At 38.7% G+C, this 22,435-nt stretch overlaps 1 protein-coding gene and 1 pseudogene across 1 annotated transcript; one reads left to right on the forward strand and one right to left on the reverse strand.

Moving 5' to 3' along the window:
• The first annotated feature begins 9,749 nt into the window (after positions 1 to 9,749).
• On the forward strand, positions 9,750 to 10,863 carry LOC116554991 (olfactory receptor 10V1). The gene has a single exon (XM_032283320.1). The coding sequence runs from the start codon at positions 9,789 to 9,791 to the stop codon at positions 10,716 to 10,718; it is 930 nt and encodes a 309-aa protein (XP_032139211.1). The 5' UTR covers positions 9,750 to 9,788; the 3' UTR covers positions 10,719 to 10,863.
• Positions 10,864 to 16,755: 5,892 nt separating this feature from the next.
• Positions 16,756 to 18,699, reverse strand: LOC116554385 (annotated as a pseudogene).
• Positions 18,700 to 22,435: the final 3,736 nt, after the last annotated feature.

Raw genomic sequence — 22,435 nt, forward strand, 5'->3', positions numbered from 1 at the left:
TCTTTGCTATTGTGAACAGTGCTGCAATAAACATATGTGTGCATGTGTTTTATAGTACAATGATTTATAATCCTTTGAGTATATACCCAGTAATGGGATTGCTGGGTCAAATGGTATTTCTGGTTCTAGATCCTTGAGGAATCACCACACTGTCTTCCACAATGGCTGAACTAATTTACACTCCCATCAACAGTGTAAAAGCGTTCCTATTTCTCCACATCCTCTCCAGCATCTGTTGTTTCCTGACTTTTTAATGTTCGCCATTCTAACTGGCATGAGATGCTATCTCATTGTGGTTTTGATTTGCATTTCTCTAATGACCAGTGATGGTGATCTTTTTTTCATATGTTTGTTGACCACATAAATGTCTTCTTTAGAGAAGTGTCTGTTTATATCCTTGGCCCACTTTTTGATGGGCTGTTTGTTTCTTTCTTGTAAATTTGTTTAAGTTCTTCGTAAATTCTGGATATTAGCCCTTTGTCAAATGGATAGATTGAAAAAATTTTCTCCTGTTCTATAGGTCGTCTGTTCACTCTGATGATAGTTTCTTTTGCTGTGCAGAAGCATCATGCTACCTGACTTCAAACTATACTACAAGCTGTTCTTGTGTCTGAGCCTCCCAAGTAGCTGGGATTACAGGCGTGTACCACCAAGCCCAGCTAATTTTTTTGTATTTTTTAGTAGAGATGGGGTTTTGCTGTTGGCCAGGCTGGTCTCGAACTCCTGTCCTCAAGTGATCTGCCCACGCCAGCCTCCCAAAGTGCTGGGATTACAGATGTGAACCACCACACCCAGCCCTCCCCTGATGTTCTAATGAAACATTAGTATTCACTAATTTTTAACAAATATTTATTGAGAGACTACTGTCAGGATCTGAATGATTCAATAGATAATACCCAAGTGGATCATGGATTAAAAGTCCTATTTTAAATATGTTAAATGTGAGATACTTATTCATGACCCAAATAGAGATATCAGGTAGATAAGCGTCTGTACAAGTTTGGAGTTCAGGAGCAAGGCTATGCTGGCTGGAGATACACTATGAGAGGATTATCAGCATACTTAAAGCCAAGCAACTAAATAATAACACTACAAAAATATGTCAATAGAAAACAGGACCTGGGACCAAGACCCAGCTTGTGTAGAAGTTAGGGAAATACAAGTTGGCAAAGCAAATTAAGAACTATCAAACAGGATTAAAATTAGTAGGACAATATGCTAATTATCCTGATCTGATCACTATATATTATATGTATTGAAGCATCACTACGTACCCTATGAATGGGTACAATTACTGTCAATTAAAAAAGAAAAGAAAAATTTGGAGGACACTATTTCCCAGAAACAAAGACAGTAGAAAATAATGTGGAATATGGCAAAAAAAAAAAAAAAATGCTGCATGTGGAAAATTTTTTTAATTAATTCTAGACAAATAAAGTGAAAACAATAATTTTTCTTTCCCCCAACTGACCTCATCATTGAATTCATGAACAAGTTATTAAAAGATCATCCCCAGGGGAGATGTACCTATGGAATAATCCTGATGCAATGTTAACTCTTAAACTACATTTAATCGTGTTGATTTTTGCTTTCCAAGCGACCTCAGTCATCTCAGGAGACCAGCAATGACTTGTTAGGCGGTTAGTTACGAATGTCATTATGTGATGATAATTCAAGTCTGAATACCAGTGCAACTTTAAAAGTAAGTTCCAAGCTAAAGAGATGTGATAAGCCCAGATGTTATCTTGTACAAAGAAGAAAGAAGCAAGATGGAATACAACTCAAGAGTTAATCTGAAAGATTCTGGTCTGGTTTAAGAAGCATTTCAACAAAGTTCCCTGAATCAGTGAGATATGTGATCTAGCAGTGGTCTGCATATCAGCCCAGGGATCCTCTGAGGACAGGTAAGACCTTGAGGCGGGCCCTTGGGGTCCGCAAAGGATCCCAGTAAATCTGCAATGGATTGTAGTCCACTTGAGCTTAGCAAATGGTCAGAATCTCCTCCCAGACTCCAGATTTTAGAATATTAGATTGTCAATTACTAAGCTAGGAACAGAAGCGAAGTGTGGAGCTTTACACAGAAAGAGTCAAAGTCAAGTTCTACTCAGAACCGATATTTTATACCAGACAACTTAAGGGAAACTCAAGAGTACATACTGTGAAATTGATGCTCCTCAAACTGATGAAAGGCAAAGAGAAAGGTCTGTTTAAAATGATCCAGGGAGCACACTCTAGTCCAGATGAAATGAGCTCAACACTAACCAGTTCTGAAATGCAGAGATGTGAGTACTTTCAAGGAGTCCAACACTTTTTTAAAAAATTCATCATTTCAATTTCAAATTTAAAGATACTGAAAACTTAGCAAATATCTATTCTGCTATAAAAGGAATTACTAGAAGTTTCCTTCACATAGGAGCCCCCTTATGCATTAAAAATAATTGTAATTAGTTGCCATTCTTCAATGGCATTATTGCAACAAGAGAGATATGTCTGTGTTCCCCTAGGTTGTTTTCCTTTTATGACAGCGGTTCCCTGAGTTTGACTTGTATTATGTGTGCGTGTATGTGTCTGTGTGTGTATACATTCTATATATATATTTATATACACACACCCATATATATACACACACATATATGTATATATTTTCTTTTTTTTTTTTTTGAGTCTCACTCTGTCACCCAGGCTGGAGTGCAGTGGCACAATCTCAGCTCATTGCAACCTCCAACTTCCAGGTTCAAGAAATTCTGCCTCAGCCTCCCACGTAGCTGGGATTGCAAGCATGTGCCACCATGCCCAGCTAATTTTTCTGTATTTTTAGTAGAGATGGGGTTTTATCATGTTGGCCAGGCTGGTCTCAAACTCCTGACCCCAGGTGATCTGCCTGCCTTAGCCTCCCAAAGTGCTGGGATTACAGGCGTGAGTCACTGCACCCAGCCCTATATTTTCTTTTTTGGAGACAGAGTCTTGCTCTGTCATCCAGGCTACAGTTCAGTGACACAAACAGGGCTCACTGCAGCCTCAACCTCCTGGGCTCAAGAGATCCCACTGCCTCAACTTCCAGAATAGTTGAGACCACACAGGCACATGCCACGACACCCAGCTATTTTTAAAAATTTTATGTAGAGATGAGATCTCACTGTGTTGCCCAGGCAGGTCTTGAACTCCTGGCCTCACGCAATCCTCCAGCCTCAACCTCCCAAAGTGCTGGGATTACAGGTATGATTACTATCTCTCTCATTCAATTTTGAGCTTTTTGAACATTAACGTCTTTCATTTTATACACTTCTTTCTCTTTTCCCAAAAACTAGAGCTATGCCTTATATAGAGCAGGGCCTTAATAATGTGTGTAAAAGGAATTTCTTTAAATCAACATTGTTGATTAAATGAATAGGTAGTAAGAGAGGAAGAAAATGAGGAACAAAAAGGAAATAGAGAGACTATAAATTAAAGTACTGAGCACTGCCTCTGTAATGCTCTGAGGAATGCCTGTGGCACATCACTTTACAGTGATAGAATTTGTTGATAAAGGACAATTACAATTAAAGAATTTTGTCCCTCTAAGGCAACTGTCATTCAGCCTTGCACATACTGCATTGCTCAGTGATTTACAGTTTGTTTTAATGATAGAAACAGACCTGCTTTCAGATCGACCTAGGAATTAAGTCCTACTCTGCCATTTACTAGCTGGGCAAGTTCATTAAACTCTTAAGCCTCAATTTCTTCATCTGAAAAAAAAAAACTGTAAACAATGAAGATACCTATTGCACAGAACTGAAGGTCCACTTTAAATGAACTGATGCCTGTAAAATAATTAGCACAGTGCACAGATCTTGGAGTACTGAGGCTGCCTTTGGAGTGCACAGCACCCAATAAATGTTAGTCATTATTATTGCCGTAGGAGTACAATAGCCTTTGTTGAATGTCTGACTGTTTCATATAATATACTCACAGTTCACTTCCAAAAGTATCACATTGCACCATGTAAAATAGCCTATATGCTACCATTGATGTTTTTTCTCTTTTTTCCCCCCAAATAATACGCTACCATTGTTGACCTTCAAAAACAAATTTCATATGATCCAACATATTAACAATAAAGAGATACAGTTTTGGCTCTCTTTCTTTTGAGATGCTGCTGCCAAAAATACTTACATGAATTTCTTCCAGGAAATACTCGTGAGAATATCATCAGACATATAGAAAATGTTTTTCAAGGATGTCTTTTGGGTGGGCGCAGTGGCTCACGCCTGTAATCCCAGCACTTTGGGAGGCCGAGACAGGAGGACTGCCTGAGCCCAGGAGTTTGAGACCAGAGGCCAACATGGCAAGGCCACCATCTCTTAAAAATTTTTAAAAATTAGCCAAGCATGGTGGCATGCACTTGTGGTTCTACCTATTCGGGAGGCTGGGGCAGGAGGATTGCTTAAGCCCAGGAGGTTGAGGCTTCAGTCAGTCATGTTTGTGCCACTGCACTCCAGCTTTAGGGACAGAGAACTTCTCTCACAAAAAGAAAAAAAAAAAGTGTTTTCTAAGGGCAAAATATGTCTTTTGTTTGAGTACATCTGATGTTGGAACATTTTCTTTGAATAGATATCGACAGATCTTCCCTGATTCTGCTACAGCTATATAAGTATCTTCAGAAGCCACAAATATCTACTCTCTGAGCTGGGCTTTTGTTCTGTGAATTATGGTTATAACTTTGTTCTTCCTTCTCTATTCATCCCACAATCAAAAATCCCCAAGTTAAGATTTTATTTTCCTCTCAGGTGTGTCCAAATTTGTGCTAATAGCTATGTCATGTAGGTCAATTCAGCCATAAAGTATACCTAAAGTCAGTACATTTTTATAAACTATCTTTTTTGTTTTTTTGTTTGCATTTCCTTATTTATATGAAGTACCTTTTAACAATAACTAGTTTATTAGTAGATTAAAGAGTTGTTATTCTTCACCCTACTAATAGTAAAGAGAGATTCTGAAGTATAAGGCAATATCGTTGACTAGGAGTGGAGTCAGATGTGATATGAAATCTCTCCCAGAAATTATTAGACAGACCTGCCAGGTGTTCTACCCATTCAACATTTTTTTTCAATCTTAGGATAGATAATGAATAAAGGAATCAATGAACCTCTATACTTTATTGAGTAGGTAATACACACAGGCATTTTACTAGATTCTTTCACGGACATTATTTCATGAACATTCACCTCACAACAACATTGTAAAGTAGTGAGGTGTTACTCTGAGCAAATGGGATCTTAGAGAGGGCAAGTGACCTAGCAAGACTGCAAAACTAGTAAGTGACAAAACTGAAATTTGAATACACATCATTTAATTTCAACATAGCCTACTTTCCTGGAAACATCATTTCCCCCAAATTATATGCTTTTTAAAATATATTCATTCCCCTAAAATTTAGTTGTATAACCAAAGAGGCAGTTATATAGACTTAGTTAAACAGCCACTCAAACTGAAGTTCCCTGCAAACTACCTTTTCTCTCTGTGATTAAATATCATCTGCAAATTTAAATTGAGAGAAACTGACAAGGAGTGGCAGGGGTAAAAAGGTGTGGCAAACAAAACCAGAATAAGGGAAAATCTGGCTGACAGTCTTGTCCCTTGACTCCATAAAGTAGATGGCATTTCATTTATCTTTGGATCTCCTAGAGTACTTTGCATATTTAAATGATGAATTAAAAATTGACCCCCTGGTGCAGTCTTGGATAAATTAAGCAGTCTCTTTGGAAAAGATGGACCCAGGGGACCTGGCAGAGCTCTGACTCTGTGATCATCTGTGACTTCTGGGACCACTCGTCAACTTGTATAGGGATTACATGAAGGACAAAGAACTTGTGGAGCCATGTTCTTAATTGCATGATGGTAAGACAATAAACTATTTTTCCAAAGACTAGCTGTCTGCTGGGAGTTTTTCTCTGGACCATACTTGTTTAGAAGTTGGCTAGTATTTTAGTTTTGTTTTTGTTTTTTGGTTTTTTTTTTTTTGGCATAATAAGGGAGGAGCTACTCCAAGTCATGATTTGAGACGTTGGGACTTTGGGAAATTGTATTTTCAATTGAGGACTAGCCAATCTATGGTCTAAATTAACATCTAAGACTTTTTAACTTAAGTACTCTAATTAGCATGCGAGACAATTTACATTTTTAAGAACTTTGTGATCAGCCACAAGAAATTTCTTGAAAATCGTATGCTTTCATTCCCCTAAATCATGCAAATCTCCCCACTATCCTATATCATCTCCATGTTTGTTTTGATATGAAATCATTCTCCAAATTTTTTCAAGTTAAAATAGACCATTTAAAAAAAGCTGTGCCATATTGATCCTGGAAGTTCACTTTCTCCCAAAGCACAGCTTTGTACCCTGTAAATTCTAGAATGTACATATTCTAATTTACAAAGCAAGCATGGATCCAAATAACTGCCACCACCTGTCCAGATTTATGTAAAGATTGAAGTCAGCAAAGCATGCTGCAATTTGCCTCCATGATGCCCAACATTTGGTTCAACATTTAGCATTATATGAATGAATAGCAAGCATTCTGGGCCATCTCTTGAAAGTCGTATCTAGTTGTCTTCTTTGCAATAAAAAAAAAAATGCACTTCATATTATTCTAAGGTTGATATAGCTTCTAAATAGAGCCTAACTTATATCTACATCTTGTCACAATGGCAACAGCAACAATAACAAGCATCTCTTGTTTTTGCAATAAATTTTACCATAGACCTAAAAATGAAGATACTTCTTTTTTTTTTTTGGAGGGGAGGTTCTTTTAAGAACTACCTGGGGTAGGGTGGAAGGAAAGACCATAATATGATGAGTAGAACACTTTTTAATAAAGAAATGAAAGGCCAAGAGCAGTGGCTCATGCCTGTAATCCCAGCACTTTGGGAGGCCAAAGCGGGTGGATCACTTGAGGTCAGGAGTTCAAGATCAGCCTGCCCAACATGGTGAAATCCCACCTCTACTAAAAATACAAAAATTAGCTAGGTGTGGTGGCAGACACCTGTAATCCCAGCTACTCAGGAGGCTGAGGCAGGAGAACCGCTCAAGCCTAGGAGGTGGAGGTTGCAGTGAGCAGAAATCGTGCCTCTGCACTCCAGCCTGGGTGACAGAGTGAGATTCCATCTCAGGAAAAAAAAGAAAAGAAAAGAAAAGAAATTAAGAGATTGGCTAGACCAAATACTATAATGAATATTTTAGGGCTTGAATTTCTTATACAGCATTCTGGATTTCACAGTATTTCTCCAGATTTGATTTTCCCTTCTCTTCTCTAAACCTCGTTATACGTACAATAAAGCCAATGCAGACCCTGTGCTGCATTGAGACACTAGTGCTTTGAGGAGATGAGGTTGATTTATGCCCAGAAGATAGGATGGACTTCATGAGTCTAAGGAGATTGAAAAGAACAAAAACAGAAGGCACCTATGGAACTTTTTATTTCTAGTGTCCTAATGAATTGAGTAATTCATTTTGTTTTGACTGTATAGGCATGGTTCAGCCCCTAGCTACTGTCCTGGTTTTGGGACTAGACACTGAGCCACCAGAAAATAGTCACTTAAAACTGCAGGCACGTGTGAAAACTCTTAGGACTTCACACAGGACTTCAAGTCATGGGTCACAGAGGATTCAACCTTCTCTTTGTCCCCATTCCCTCTCTTGTGAAGAAATGAATCAAACCACTTTCCCTCCATCTCCACTCAAAATATCACAGTTTTTAGCCAGACATTTTCCATCTGCTCCTTAGAAAAGAAAGAAAGAAAGTTCTCTCTGCTTCATTGCCAGGGGCAGCATTTACTAGATAGCCATAGTAAACATGTATTGTAATTATGATTATAATTACATCTCTCAACTCTGGAAATACTATAATCCAACATTTTCAGCCCTAGATCTTAGATGCTCTTTTTCCAGTAGATCATCTAGAGTTCTGAACTGTAATCAATTAATAGCAAAGCTACTTAGGAGATATAAAGCATAGAGAGAGAAAGTAGGATATAAACTAAAGTTAAGCAAACGAGCACTATAATCAAATAGACTGTTCAAACCCTGGCTCTCCCACTCTCTAGCTATGTGAATTCAGAAAAATTTAAAATTTCTTTAAGCCTATGTATCTTCATCTGTTAAAACCCCTACTAACATGGTTTTATAGATTAAGTGGGAAAATGCATAATAAAGCACTTTCACCATGCCTTCCACTTAGCATGAAATAAATGATAATTTGTCATAAGACAGAGGTTCGGCCCCCATCCTTGGGGAGCATAAAATGTAATTGGGGACAGGACATGCAGATACAGTAAAAGACGGTTTATTAGCACTAAACTCATAATACTGAGCAACATAAAATGTCAGAGAAAGGAAAGAGAGTGACCTAGGGAGATTTCATAAAAGAACAACATATCCTAGAATTTGAAAATTGGGGGGTGGGATTTGGATTAAGCAAAAGAGAGGAAACAGTATTTCTAGTTGGAAGGAGAATGGAAGTATGAAGCAGGAAGGAGAATCTGAATAAGAGGCCAGTGAGTAGACCATGTGGTCTATAACAGGGATATTTAAGCTCCTAGCAGGATTAGTCTAAAAAAGCCAGCTCCAAGAGGGACTGGAATATAGGCAGAAGACTGTGAAGGTCGACATTCAAGCAATAGGAAGGCACTGCAAATTCCTAAGCATATGAGCAACATGATAATAGCAGGATGGATTGCAGGGGAAGGAGAAGGGGGAAGAGAAGGGGGATGGGAGAATAGATATCACAAGAATCCACGTTGGAAGATAACAGTGGAGAGAGCTGATTAAGGAAATGGGAAAGGAAGAAAGCAACAGATATGGGAGACCCTTTGAAAGATGAACTATCAGTATGTATGGACAAATCCAATAAATAAAAAAGTAAATCAATAAAATCTCTAGGTTTTGAGATGTATTACAGAGTTTATGATGCAATTTCATAATGTGCCAGCAACACAATTTTCTTTAAATTACAACATACATCTGCCAATACAATCCTAAAATTTTTAATTTTTAGTCTTATACAATTAATCGATACCCCATTTTATAACATTTTGTAAATCTGAACTTTAAATTTGCCTTATTCATTAATTTGTTTAGCAAATGCTTCTTGGAAACCCTATATAGTAGGCACTGTGCTAGGCACTGGAATTAAAATAAAGATCATCAGGCCAGGTGCAATGGCTCACACCTGTAATCCCAGCACTTTGGGAGGCAGAGGCTGGCGGATCACCTGAGGTCAGGAGTTCGAGACCAGCCTGACCAACGTAGTGAAACCCCATCTCTACTAAAAATGCAAAAATTAGCCAGGCATGGTGGCGCATGCCTGTAATTATGACTGTGATTATGTCTCTCAAGTCCAGAAATACTATAATCCAACATTTTCAGCTATTTGGGAGGCTGAGGCATGAGAATCACTTGAACCTGGTAGGCAGAGGTTGCTGTGAGTTAAGATCGTGCAACTGCACTCCAGCCTGGGTGACAGAGCGAGATTCCACCTCAAAAAATAAAATAAAATAGATCATCAAAGTCCCTGCCACTGAGGATTTTTGCAGTCTTTGGTACTTGGGAGGTAGGAGAGGAAAGATGAGGAGGTGGCAAATGTGTAAATTATAATGTTATATAATCTGCTATAAAATGAAAATATGCACATCATCCCTGAGGTTTCTCAGCAAGTGCCTGAATACTGAATGGAGAAGTTGGGAAAGCATCATATGAAACAAGAGATGGCTTGAGATTCATATCACCTTTCCTCTTAGGTCCAATACTCTACCCATGGAAGGACTAAATAAAACTGCAAACATGCAGTTTTTCTTTCGTCCATTCTCACCTGACCCTGAGGTCCAGATGCTGATTTTTGTGGCCCTCTTGATGATGTATCTGACCAGCCTCAGTGGAAATGCTACAATTGCAGTCGTTGTTCAGGTCAATCATTCCCTCCACACCCCTATGTACTTTTTCCTGGCTAACCTGGCAGTTCTAGAAATCTTCTATACATCTTCCATTGCCCCATTGGCCTTGGCAAATCTTCTTTCAATGGGCAAAACTCCTATTTCCATCACGGGATGTGGCACCCAAATGTTCTTCTTTGTTTTCATGGGCGGGGCTGATTGTGTCCTGCTGGCAGTCATGGCTTATGACCGGTTTATAGCTATCTGTCACCCGCTGCGATACAGCCTCATCATGAGCTGGTCCTTGTGTGTGGAACTGCTGGTAAGCTCCCTGGTGCTGGGGTTCCTGCTGTCACTGCCACTCACCATTTTAATCTTCCGTCTGCCATTCTGCCACAATGATGAGATCTACCACTTCTACTGTGACATGCCTGCAGTCATGCACCTCGCTTGTGCAGACACACGTGTTCATAAGACTGCTCTGTATATCATCAGCTTCATCATCCTCAGCATCCCCCTCTCATTGATCTCCACCTCCTATGTCTTCATCGTGGTAGCCATTTTAAGGATCCGGTCAGCAGAAGGGCGCCAGCGAGCCTTCTCTACCTGCTCTTCTCACATCTTCGTGGTCCTCCTGCAGTACGGCTGCACCAGCTTTATATACTTGTCCCCTAGTTCCAGCTACTCTCCTGAGACGGGCCGGGTGGTATCTGTGGTCTACACATTTATCACTCCCATTTTAAACCCCTTGATATATAGTATGAGGAACAAGGAACTAAAAGATGCCCTAAGAAAAGCACTGAGAAAGTTCTAGGTAGGATGATCCTATGATTTACTTAAATTGGGACACTTTTAAGAGTGAAATGGGATGCTACTAATAATTTTGCTGAAAGGACATACAGAAGCCAAGAATGTCCTCAGCAAACTAAGACACGTGGTCCATTGTTTTGGGAACTCCAGAGGAAATGAATACTACTGTCTTGTTGAAAACAAAGCTATATCACATAGTGCAACACGCTGTCCTGGGCATGGATGAAGAGAGAAGAATCAACATTTATTGGAAAGCTACTATATGCTAGGTATTTTATATGAATATCTCACTTAACCCACAGTAAGTATCATTGTCTTCATTGCACAGAAAAGAAAACTAAACTCTTTCTGCAATAGGCCTGAGTGGTTGCTGTTGAAATGGGCAAGTTCATGAAACCTGGGAAAGTGGTGCTGGTCCTGGCCTAACACTACTCCTAACACAAAGCCATCATTGTGATGAACATTGTTGATGGCACCTCAGGTTGTCCCTAAAGCCTGGTGGCTAGAACTGTCCACTTTCCCTGCAAAGTGACAGCTGCCGTGGGCAAGAAGAAGATTGCCAAGAGGTCAAAGATCAAGTCAAGTCTTTGTGAAAGTTTGTAACTACAATCACCTAATGCCCACAAGGTACTCTGTGGTTATCCCCTTGGACAAAACTGTCATCATTAGGGGTATCTTCAGAGACCCTGCTCTTAAATGCAAGGTCCAAGGGGAGGCCAAATTCGAAGAGGTACAAGATGGGCAACAGGTCAAGCGTGGTGGCTCACGCCTGTAATCCCAACACATCGGGAGGCCAAGGCAGGCGGATCACCTGAGTTCAAGAGTTCGAGACCAGCCTGGCCAACATGGTGAAAACCCAACTCTACTAAAAATACAAAAATTAGCTGGGTGTGGTAGCAGGTGCCTGTAATCCCAGCTACTCAGGAGGCTGAGACAGGAGAATCACTTGAACCCGGGAGGCAGAGGTTGCAGAAGGCTGAGACTGCGCCATTGCACTCCAGCCTGGGCCACAAGAGCAAAACTCTGCCCTAAAAAAAAAAAAAAAAAAAAAAAATTAAAAAAAGAAAACTAAAGCAGCTAACGAAAAACATATAGATGTTTATCACTATAAACTTCCCTTCTACTACTGCTTTTGCTGCATCTCGTAAGTTTTGGTACATTTTGTTTTCATATTGTCTCAAGATACTTTTTGCTAAGTTGTATTTTAATTTTCGCTGGTCTCAATATATTATTTAATTCCCTTTTCATTTCCCATTTGACCCACTATTTGTTCAAGAGTATGTTAGTTTCCACATATTTGTGAATTTTCACATTTTATTGCTGTTACTGATTTCTAGTTTGATTCCATTGTTGTCACAAAAGATACGTAGTGTAATTATCTCCTTAAATACATTAAGGCTTGTTTGGGGACCTAACATATAATCTGTCCTGCAAAGGGTTCAATGTGTGCTTGAGAAGAATGTGTGTTATATCTTTTTTTTTAAAGTTTTTTGTCTTTTAACTTTTATTTAGAATTAAGAGGGATTTACCATCATCATTATAGAGGTAAAATATACTGTTTTTTCCAGTGTTTACCTTTGCCAGTGAGTTTCATCTTTTTATTTCAACTTGAAAAATTCCCAATAGCATTTCCTGTAAGGCAGATATGATGATAAACTCCCTCAGCTTTTGATCATCTGAGGATGTCTTTATTTCTGTTTTATTTTTGACAGGCATGTTTGCCAGATATAGTATACGTGGTTGGTTTTTTTTTTTTCTTTCACATTATATATGTCATCCCATACTCTTCTGTCCTGCAAGGTTTTTGCTAAAAAAATCTGCTGATAGTCTCATGGAATTCCTTTGTACATAACAAGTCACTATTCTCTCAGTGCTTTCACGATTCTCGTGATATTTAACTGTTGGAAATTTGATTATAATATATCTCAATGTAAGCCTTTTTTGATTCGTTGTATTTGTTGTCCACTGGCTTCCTGGATCTGAATGTCTGTTTTATTCCCCAGCTTGGGAAATGTTTAGCCATTATTACTTTGAATAAGCTTACTATTCCTTTCTCTCTCACTTGTCCTTCAGGAACTTCCATAGTGCATATATTGAATTGCTTGATGATGTCCCATCAGTCCCTTAAGCTATCATCACTCTTTTTAATTCTTTTTACTTATCTGATTGGATGATTTCCAACTCTCTGTATTTGAGTTTGGTAATCTTTACTTGCACATAACCTAGTCTTCTATGGAAACCCTCTACTAAAAGTTTCAGTTCAGTCATTATGGTCTTCAGTTCTATGGCTTCCCTTAGATTTGTTGTCGTTGTTGTTGTTGTTGTTGTATGTCCTTTCACTTTGTTGAAGTTCTTACTTTGTTCATACATAGCTCTCCTATACCACCTTTTTGACCATTATTTTGAATAATCCTTTATTTCATATATATCTTACACATAACCTATATATCATCACATATCCTTTATTTCTGGAGACTTGTTTTGGTCTTTCGTTTGGAATGTATTTCCCTGTTTCTTCATTTTCCTTGATTCTTTATGTTGGTTTCTGCACATTAAATAAAACAACCATCTCTCCCAGTCTTAAAAGCCTGGTAAAGTCACAACATTATGTGTGCAGTCAAGACTTTTCTAGGGAGAAATTGTAAGCTGGGTGTTTTTGCCTGCTCACTCTGCATTAAGCCAGAAAGATTAGCTGCTGGAAGTACTCATACACTCTTTTAAAACCACCTCTTTTTCTCTGGCTATGAAGGATACACACATGCTAAACCCCATTAGTTCCCAGAATTAGGTGATATAAGAGCCAGTTTTTTGGGTGGGAGCTGTAAAAGTTGTGCTAAATGTGAGGAAGAACTCCTTCCAGGGATAAGGTGGACACTTGATTTTATTGCTGTAGTAAGCCAGGGAAAGAAGACTCAGAAAGTGCTTTTAGCCTGGGCAACATGGTGAAACCCCATCTTCACACAAAAAAATACAAAAATTAGCCAGATGTAGTGGTGTGCACCTGTACTCAGGATGGGGAGGCTGAGGTGGGAAGATTTCTTGAACCCACAAGGTCGAGGCTGCAGTGAGCCAAGATTGTGCCACTGTACTCCATTCTAGGCAACAGAGAGAGACCCTGAGAAAGAAAAGAAAAGAGAAGGAAGGGAAGGAAGGAAAAGAGTTGAGATGGTATATGTCCTCCAGACCCTTTACTTCTCAGAGAGAATCTGGGAGTTTAGGATTCACTTGTAATTGCAAGGTATTGTGCCCAGGGTGAGGTTTGTGGCACAAGTGAATTTCAACTTTTCCCATACATTTTGATATTTCAGTTTTTCGGTGTGTAGGAGACTCTCAACTACTTTTTTTGTTTCTCTCAAAAGAAACTGATCTTGGTATAGCTGTTTACTCTAATGTGTCTGTGGAAAAAGCCAAAGTCAGAAGCCCCTTATTCCACCATCTCATTGACATCATGCTTATGAATTTTGATTTTGAATAACATAACAATGACATAGAGCAAAGAAATAACATGATAATTAATATTTTAATATAGGATGAATTAAAATACGGAGAGACTTTATGATTGTATTTAGAGGATCTACAATATAAATAGACATTATGCTGGATGCATTAAGTAAACAATAGCATTTTGTCCACCCAAAAGAGCTTAACTAATGTAAAAACAATTTGAGTACATCTGATATATGAGCATGGTACAAATTTGTGTGGAATACACAATAGATTAAAACAGAACATCCTCTATAATATTCTAGATCTTTTGTTTTTGTTTTTGTCTTTTTAGATGGAGTCTCACTCTGTCCCCCTGGCTGGAGTGCCACAGCGCAATCTCCGCTCACTGCAAACTCCACTTCCTGGGTTCAAGTCATTCTTGTGCCTCAGAGTCCCAAGTAACTGGGATTATAGGCATGTGCCACCACACCCAACTAATTTTTTATTTTTAGTAGAGACGGAGTTTCACTATGTTGGCCAGGCTGGTCTTGAACTCCTAGCCTCAAGTAATCCACCCGCCTAGGCCTCCCAAAGTGCTGAGATTATAGGCATGAGCCACCATGCCCAGCCTCTAGGCCATTCTATGGTGAATGATGTAATAAAATTCTCAATTTCTATGAGATTAGTTTTTTAGAGTCCACATATGAGGAAGATGATGTGCTATTTGTCTTTCTGTGCCTGGCTTATATTCCTTAACATAATGTCCCCCAGGTTCATACTTGTCACAGATAACTAGATTTTGTTCTTTTTATGGCGGACTAATATTTCATTTTGTATATATACCATATACTCTTTATCCATTCATCCACTAATAGATACTTAGGTTGATTCCACATCTTGGCTTTTGTGAATAGTGCTGTAATAATCAAGGGAGTACAGATGTCTCCTCAACACACTAATTTCATTTCCTTTAGAAATATACCCAGTAGTGAAACTGCTGGATCATATGATAGTTCTATTTATAATTTTTTGAGGAACCTCTATTCTGTTTTCCACAATGGCTATAATAATTTATATTCCCACTATGAGTTTGTAAAGCTTCCTTTTTATCTACATCTTCATCTTTTTTTTTTTATAATAGCCATTCTAAGGAGTGAGGTGATATCTCACTGTAGTTCTGATTTGCATTTAACTGATGACTAGTGATGTTGAGCATTTTTTTTTTCATATATCTGTTGGCCATTTGTATGTCTCCTTTTGAGAAATGTCTATGCAGGTCTTTTACCCATTTTTAAATTGGATTGTTTTTTTGCTGTTGAGTTATTTAAGTTCCTTATATATTTTGGATATTAAGCCTTTATCAGATGTATACTTTGCAAATATATTCTCCCATTCTGTAGGTCGTGTCTTCACTCTTGAGTATTTCCTTTGCTATTTAGAAGCTTTTGTCATTTGCTGTGATCCTGTTTGTCTATTTTTGCTTTTGTTGCCTGTGTTTTTGAGGTTTTCTTAAAAAAAAAAAAAAAAAAAAATTCTTGTCCAGACCAAGGTCATGAAGCTTTTCCCCTAGGCCTTCTTCTAATAACTTTATATTATCAGGACTAACATGGAACTCTTTAATCCATCTTGAGTTGACTTTTTATATGGTTAAGAGATAAGGGTCAATTTTCATACTTCTACATGTACATATTAAGTTTTCCCAGCACCATTTATTGAAGAGACTATCCTTTGCCCAAGGTGTGTTCTTGGCACCTTTGTTGGAAATCAGCTGGCTGCAAATCTGTGGATTTTTTTCTGGGCCTCATTCTGTTCCATTGGTCTATGTGTCTGTTTATGTCAGTACCATGCTGTTTTGTTTACTATAGTTTTGTAGTATATTTTGAAGTCAGGCAGTATGACGCCTTCAAAACTTTGTCCTTTCTTCTCAGGGTTGATTTGGTTATTTGAAGCGTTTTGTGGTTCCATAAAAATTTTAGAATTTTTTTTCTATTTCCATTAAGAATGTCATTGGTATTTTGATAGGAGTTACACCGAATTGGTAGATTGCTTTAGGTAGTAGAGACATGTTAACAATATTAATTCATCCAGTCCATAAAAATAAATGGAATATCTTTCTATTTATTTGTGTCTTCTTCAATTTCTTTCATCAGTGTTTTATAGTTTTCATTGTAGAGATGTTTCACCTCTTTGGCTAAATTTATTCCTAAATATTTTATTTTGTGTAGCTATTATTATTATAATTGTTTTCTAGATTTCTGTTTCAGAGAGTTTTCCATTATCATACAGAAATAATACTAATTTTTATATGTTTATTTTGTACCCCACAACTTTACTGAATTTGTTTATTAGTTCTAATAGTTTTTTGGTGGAGTCTTTAGGTTTTTGTGTGTATAAGATCACATCATCTGCAGACACGTAAAATCTCTGCAAACATGTAAAATCTAACTTCTTTATTCCTACTTTGGATGACTTTTATTTCTTTCTCATGCCAAACTGTTCTGGCTAAAACTTCCAGTACTATGTTGAATAGAAGTAATGAAAGTGGGCATCTTTGTCTTGTTCCAAAGCTTAAAGGAAAAGCTTTCAACTCTCCCCCCATTCAGGATGATGTTAGCTGTGGGTTTATCAAATATGGTCTTTATTGTGTTGAGCTATATGCTTTCTATACCTAATTTATTGAGAGTTTTTATCAGTAAGAGATGTTGGATTCCGTCAAATCTTTTCAGGCATCTGTTGAATTGGCCATATGGATTTTATTGTTCATTTTGTTACATTTATTGATTTGTATATATTGAACCATTCTTGCTCTCCTGGGATGTATCCCACTTGATCATAATGAATTTTTTTCACACCAATTTGTACTTTTATTTCTTATTCTTGAGGTTAGATTCGAAACCCTAAACATATCCAAACTAGCATTAGATCTACTTATCTATAGCCAGAGACAGCTTCTATCATGTTGTCCTTATCAGCCAAGGTTATCAAAATGTTTTTTCTCCAGGAAGATCCAATAAGAAAAAAAAAAAAAAAAAAAAAGAAACCTCTCTGATTAGGCTCCAACCATATCCCATCCTCCATAAAATTGACTGTATAGGCATGATGGAAACCAGAACATGTGATTTCCAAACAAAAAAAATCCTATGAGGGAGGGGAAGAAGGGAGAGGAAGGATTCAGCCAGTGCCCAGAGTGAAATTGAGTAATATCAATTTCACTCACCTTCATACATCTTCAGGTTGCATGTTCGTGGAGTAGTTTAGGAACAAATCCATGGTTTGTGGACTACTAATACACCTAGTGGTCTGCTGTATTACATTATGGCTTTCCCCAGCAGTTTCCAAAGCAGCCTGCAAGTCACTGGCAGAATTTGGCTGGAATTGCAATCAGGATTGCAGAGATTCCTCTCCACAGTTATAGAAGGGATTGTTCTAGGCCTGATTGTTTCAGGACTGGGTGCACCAATTCTGAGTGTTCCAGGAGTGATTGCTCCAGGACTGGATATTCCGGGTCTGGTTGCTCCAGGGTGAATTGCTCCAGGTCTGGTTGCTCCACACTGAAAGGTTCCCAGTTGTGTCCAGCAGGCATCCCTGGTGGTAGGAAGAGTAGAGGCTGGGGTAGGCAGGTGCTGAGGCCTTCTGAGTCACACCATTGCTGTTCTTTGGTCAGCTGTTTTAATGCCACCTCTTGGATTTCATTCTCTGGTTCTGGAACCAGGTCTTTGCCTGTTTGTAGCTAAGGTTCAGGCTGTTGGAAAGTTCTTGCATCTGCTAAAGGCTAAGGTATTTCTGTTTCTGAAATCTATCATTGAGTACACAAAGCTGGGTAAACGAGAACACAGTTCTGGTCTTCTATTTCTTGACTGCGACCTTGTCTTCCTTTTTTGTGGCGCAATTCTCTGCTGCAGTGGATTGTTTGCCTTTGGGACTGGTGGAAAAATCAGGGCTGTCCTGAATAAGCAGATCCATAGAGGAAGGAAAAGGAGAGACAGTCTCTGTGTGAGGCATCTCAGCAGATAACATTTGCAAGGATCCACAATGAATTATTTTTAATGTGTTGGATTTGTTTACCAGTATTTTGTTGAGGATTTTTGTATCTATTTTGATCAGGGTATTGGCCTGTAGTTTTTCGTTGTGTCCTCATCTGGTTTCATAATCAGGGTGATGTTGACTTCATAGAATGAATTTGAAAGAATTCCTTCCTCTTCAATTTTTTGAAATGGTTTCAGAATAATTTTACTAATTCTTCTTTAAATGCTGGTTGAATTCAGCAGTAAGGCCATCGGGTCTTGGACTGTTTTTGATAGGAGACTTTTTACGACTGATTCAGTCTCCTTATTCCATATTGTTCTATTCAGATTTTCTATTTTTTTTTTATAGTTCAATCTTGGTAAGCTGTATGTGCTGAGGAATGTATCCATTTTTCTAGGTTATCTAATTTATTAGCATATAGTTGTTGATAATATTCTCTTATAATTCTTTGTATTCTCTGGTATCAGGTGTAATTTCTCCTTTTTCACTTCTGATTTTATTTGAATCTTTTCTCTTTTTCTTAGTCTAGCTAAAGGTTTGTCAATTTTGTTCATCTTTTCAAAAAACATCTTTTGTATTTTTTAGTCTCTATTTCATCATTTCTGCTCTGATGTTTACTATATCCTTCCTTCTATTCATTTTTTTTTCCTTCTACTCATTTTGTGTTTAGTTTGTTCTTTTCTAGTTCCTTGAGGTGCAACATTAGGATTATGCATGTAGTTGTGACATTTTATATATATATATATATATATATATATATATATTCAGCCACTTTATATGTTTTAATTGGATAATTTAATTCCTTTACATTCAGGTAATTATTGATAGGTAAGGACTTAACTACTGCCATTTTGTTAATCATTTTCTAGTTTGTGTTGCATACTTTTTCTTTCTTCCTCTCTTACTGTCTTCCTTTGTCGTTAAGTGTTTTTCCCTGGCAGTCTGTTTTGATTCCTTTTAATTTGTACTGTATCGATCACAGGTTTTTGTTTTATGCTTACCATAAAGTTTACAAAAAAATTTTATGTTATATTAAACAGATAACTTTGATTACTGATGTCACAATTTACATAATTTTATATTGCATATCCCTTAAAAAGTATTGTAGTTATTATTATTATTGTTTTGAGACAAGGTCTCACTCTGTTGCCCAGACTATAGAGCAGTGGCACAATCTTGGCTCACTGCAATCTCTGCCTCCCAAGCTCAAGCGATCCTGCCACCTCTCCCTCCTGAGTAGCTGGGACTACAGGCATGTGCCACCATGCCCAGCTAATTTTTATGTTTATTATTTTTAATACTTTTTCCCTTAATACTAAGGATGTAAGTAGTCCCTCCACCGTTATATTATTAGAACATTCTGAATTTTATTATGTACTTACTTTTGCCAGTGAGTTTTGTACTTTTAGATGTTTTCAAGTTACTCATTGGCATCCTTTTATTTCAGCTTGAAGAATTCCCTTTAACAGTTTGTAAGGCAGACCTAGTGGTGATGAACTCCCTTAACTTTTGTTTGTTTGGGTAAGTATTTTCCTTCATTTCTGAAGGACAGCTTTGCCAGATACACTATTGTTGGTTGACAGGGTTTTTTTTTTTTCCTTTAGTACTTTGAATATATCATCCTACTGTCTCCTGACCTACAAGGTGTCTGCTGAGAAGTCTGCTGCTAAGTGTATTGAAAAAGTCCCTTTTGTGTTATTTGTTATTTTCTCTTGCTGCTTTCAACATCCTCTCTTTGACATTTACCTTTGACAATTCGATTATAATATGTCTTAGAGTGGTCTTAGTTGGATTAAATTTGATTGGTGGCCTATGACTTTCTTGTACCTGGATATTTGTATCTTTCTCCAGGTTTGGAAAGTCTTCTGTTATTATTTATTTAAATAAGTTTTCTACTCCTTTGTCTTTCTCTACTTCGTCTTGAACTCCAATGACCCATACATTTTCCCTTTTGATATTATCCTATGAATCCCATAAGCTTTTTTCATTCCTTTTCATTATTATTATTTTTTTGTTTCTCCTCTGGCAGTATATTTTCAAATAACCTACCTTCAAGTTCACAGATTCTTTCCTCTGCTTGATTAATTCTGCTATTGATACTCTCTTCATTATATTTTTCAGCTCCTAGATTTCTATGTATTTTTTAACTGCAATATCTCTCTTAAATTTCTCTGATAAGGCCGGGCGCGGTGGCTCACGCCTGTAATCCCAGCACTTTGGGAGGCCGAGGCGGGTGGATCACGAAGTCAAGAGATCGAGACCATCCTGGTCAACATGGTGAAACCCCGTCTCTACTAAAAATACAAAAAATCAGCTGGGCATGGTGGGGCATGCCTGTAATCCCAGCTACTCAGGAGGCTGAGGCAGGAGAATTGCCTGAACCCAGGAGGCGGAGGTTGCGGTGAGCCGAGATCGCGCCATTGCACTCCAGCCTGGGCAACAAGAGCGAAACTCCGTTTCAAAAAAAAAAAAAAAAAAAATTTTCTGATAAATTTTTGAATTGTTTCTCTGTGTTTTCTTGAAGTTCCCTTTAGGGTCAGTCACTGGCATCTCATTTTGTTTGGTGAGGTCAAATTTCCCTGCTTATTCTTGATGCTTGCAGATGTGCATCGATGTCTGTGTATTAGGTATTTATTCCAGTCTTTGCAGTCTGGCTTTCTTTGTGCCTGTTTTACTTCAATAGGCCTGTCTAGAAATTCTAGGCAGGCTGACTTGTGTTTCCTAAGCCTGTGAGTGTTGCAGCCACTTCAGCACTAGAGGGGGCCCTAAGCCCAGATTCACCACAAGTTTTGCAAGGGCTTTTGAGGTTGACACAGCACCCCAGCCAGGATGGACCTGAGGAAGATTGAAGGAAGGTACCTAGGCTATGTAGATAAGCTAGCCAGGGACCCAAGCCCAGAAGCCTGTCCCAGTGGCCTGGATAGACACCCCTCCCAGCAGTTCCCTGCACAAGCAGGACAATCCCCACATGTGGCAAGAAGGGTTGGAGCTGAGACTGGGCCCCCTCAGGGGTCCCCGTAGAACAGAGGTCAGCAAACCCATCCCATTGGCTTAGATGGGTGTGGGGCCAGACTTGAAACTGGGTCTCAGAATCTGCTGTTGGACAGAGGCTGGAAAGCCCATTGCAGAGGCTCAGCTGAACGGGTAACTCCTATGAGATACGGGCAAGTTTCCCTTTGGGAAGCAATTTCCCAGCAGCAAGCAGTATTAAACCAGGCCCACAGCTGAGGAGGGGTGGAGCTGAGCCACAGGGCAACTTTCAGGTCCACTGCCAAGACCAATGTTGGCAGGCAGAGAAGTCTTCCCTGCTGAGGCACTGGTGTGCATAATTCTTCCTGAACACCCTGGCAGATGCTTTTAGTGGTAGCCTCAAGGCCAGCAGGGGCTATCACCCAGCCCTCTGGGGAATGAGGCCATTTCCCCAGGCTTGAGTCTGGAAGCACGATTGATGGGTCTGTCAACTGGTTATGGGTATGCACTCTAAAAATCACCCTCCTAGGTCTTGGGCTCCATCACACTTCCACAACCTTCTACCTGAATCCTGAGGCTTCCACAAAGAGACTTTTGTCTGGATGGGTGAAGGATTCTTATTGTTGGGGGATAAAAGCAGGTGACCTCCTATATTACCATCTTGCTGACATCGTTCCAACCCTGTAATCTATTTATCTGTCCAGAAAAATTTGCCATGATTAAAAGGTCTATTGTTTGTCTTCAAGTAGGCTGTGGTGGTTCTATAAAATAGGTCCACAAATTATTTGATACTCCTCCTTTTACATAGTGGAGCCTAATTCCTCTCCCTATGAGTGTGGGCTGTACTTAGTAACATTTCTAGAATGTGGAAGAAGTGACCATGTGTGACTTCTGAAGGCGGTTCATAAAAGATATTGTGGCTTTAGCTTCTACCTCAGATTACGCACTCTAAAAGAAGCTACCATGTCCTGAGGACAATCAAGAAGCCCTATGAGATGTTAATGAAGCAATGTAGCAAGGAACTACGGTCTCCTATGAACAGCCAGGGAGGAACTGACACCTCTTGCCAACAGCCATGTAAGTGAACCATCTTGAGGACAGATCCTCCTATGCTAGTTAAGTCTTCAAGTGTCTGGAGCCCCCACCAGTATTCTGACTGCAATCTCCTGAAACACCCTGAGCCAGAACCACCTCCCTAAGCTGCAGCCAAGTCCTGACCTCCAAAATCTACGTGAGATAATAAATTATTTTTAAGTGCTTGTATTAGTCCATTTTCACACTGCTATAAATAACTACCTG

The sequence above is a fragment of the Sapajus apella genome, unplaced genomic scaffold (genome assembly GCF_009761245.1).
Source record: "Sapajus apella isolate SASKATOON/1434 unplaced genomic scaffold, GSC_monkey_1.0 scaffold14, whole genome shotgun sequence".
Classification (NCBI taxonomy): Eukaryota; Metazoa; Chordata; class Mammalia; order Primates; family Cebidae; genus Sapajus; species Sapajus apella.

Excerpts from the sequence above, each read along its gene's own strand:
- LOC116554991 (XM_032283320.1), top strand. The coding sequence starts at position 9,789 with ATGGAAGGACTAAATAAAACTGCAAACATGCAGTTTTTCTTTCGTCCA.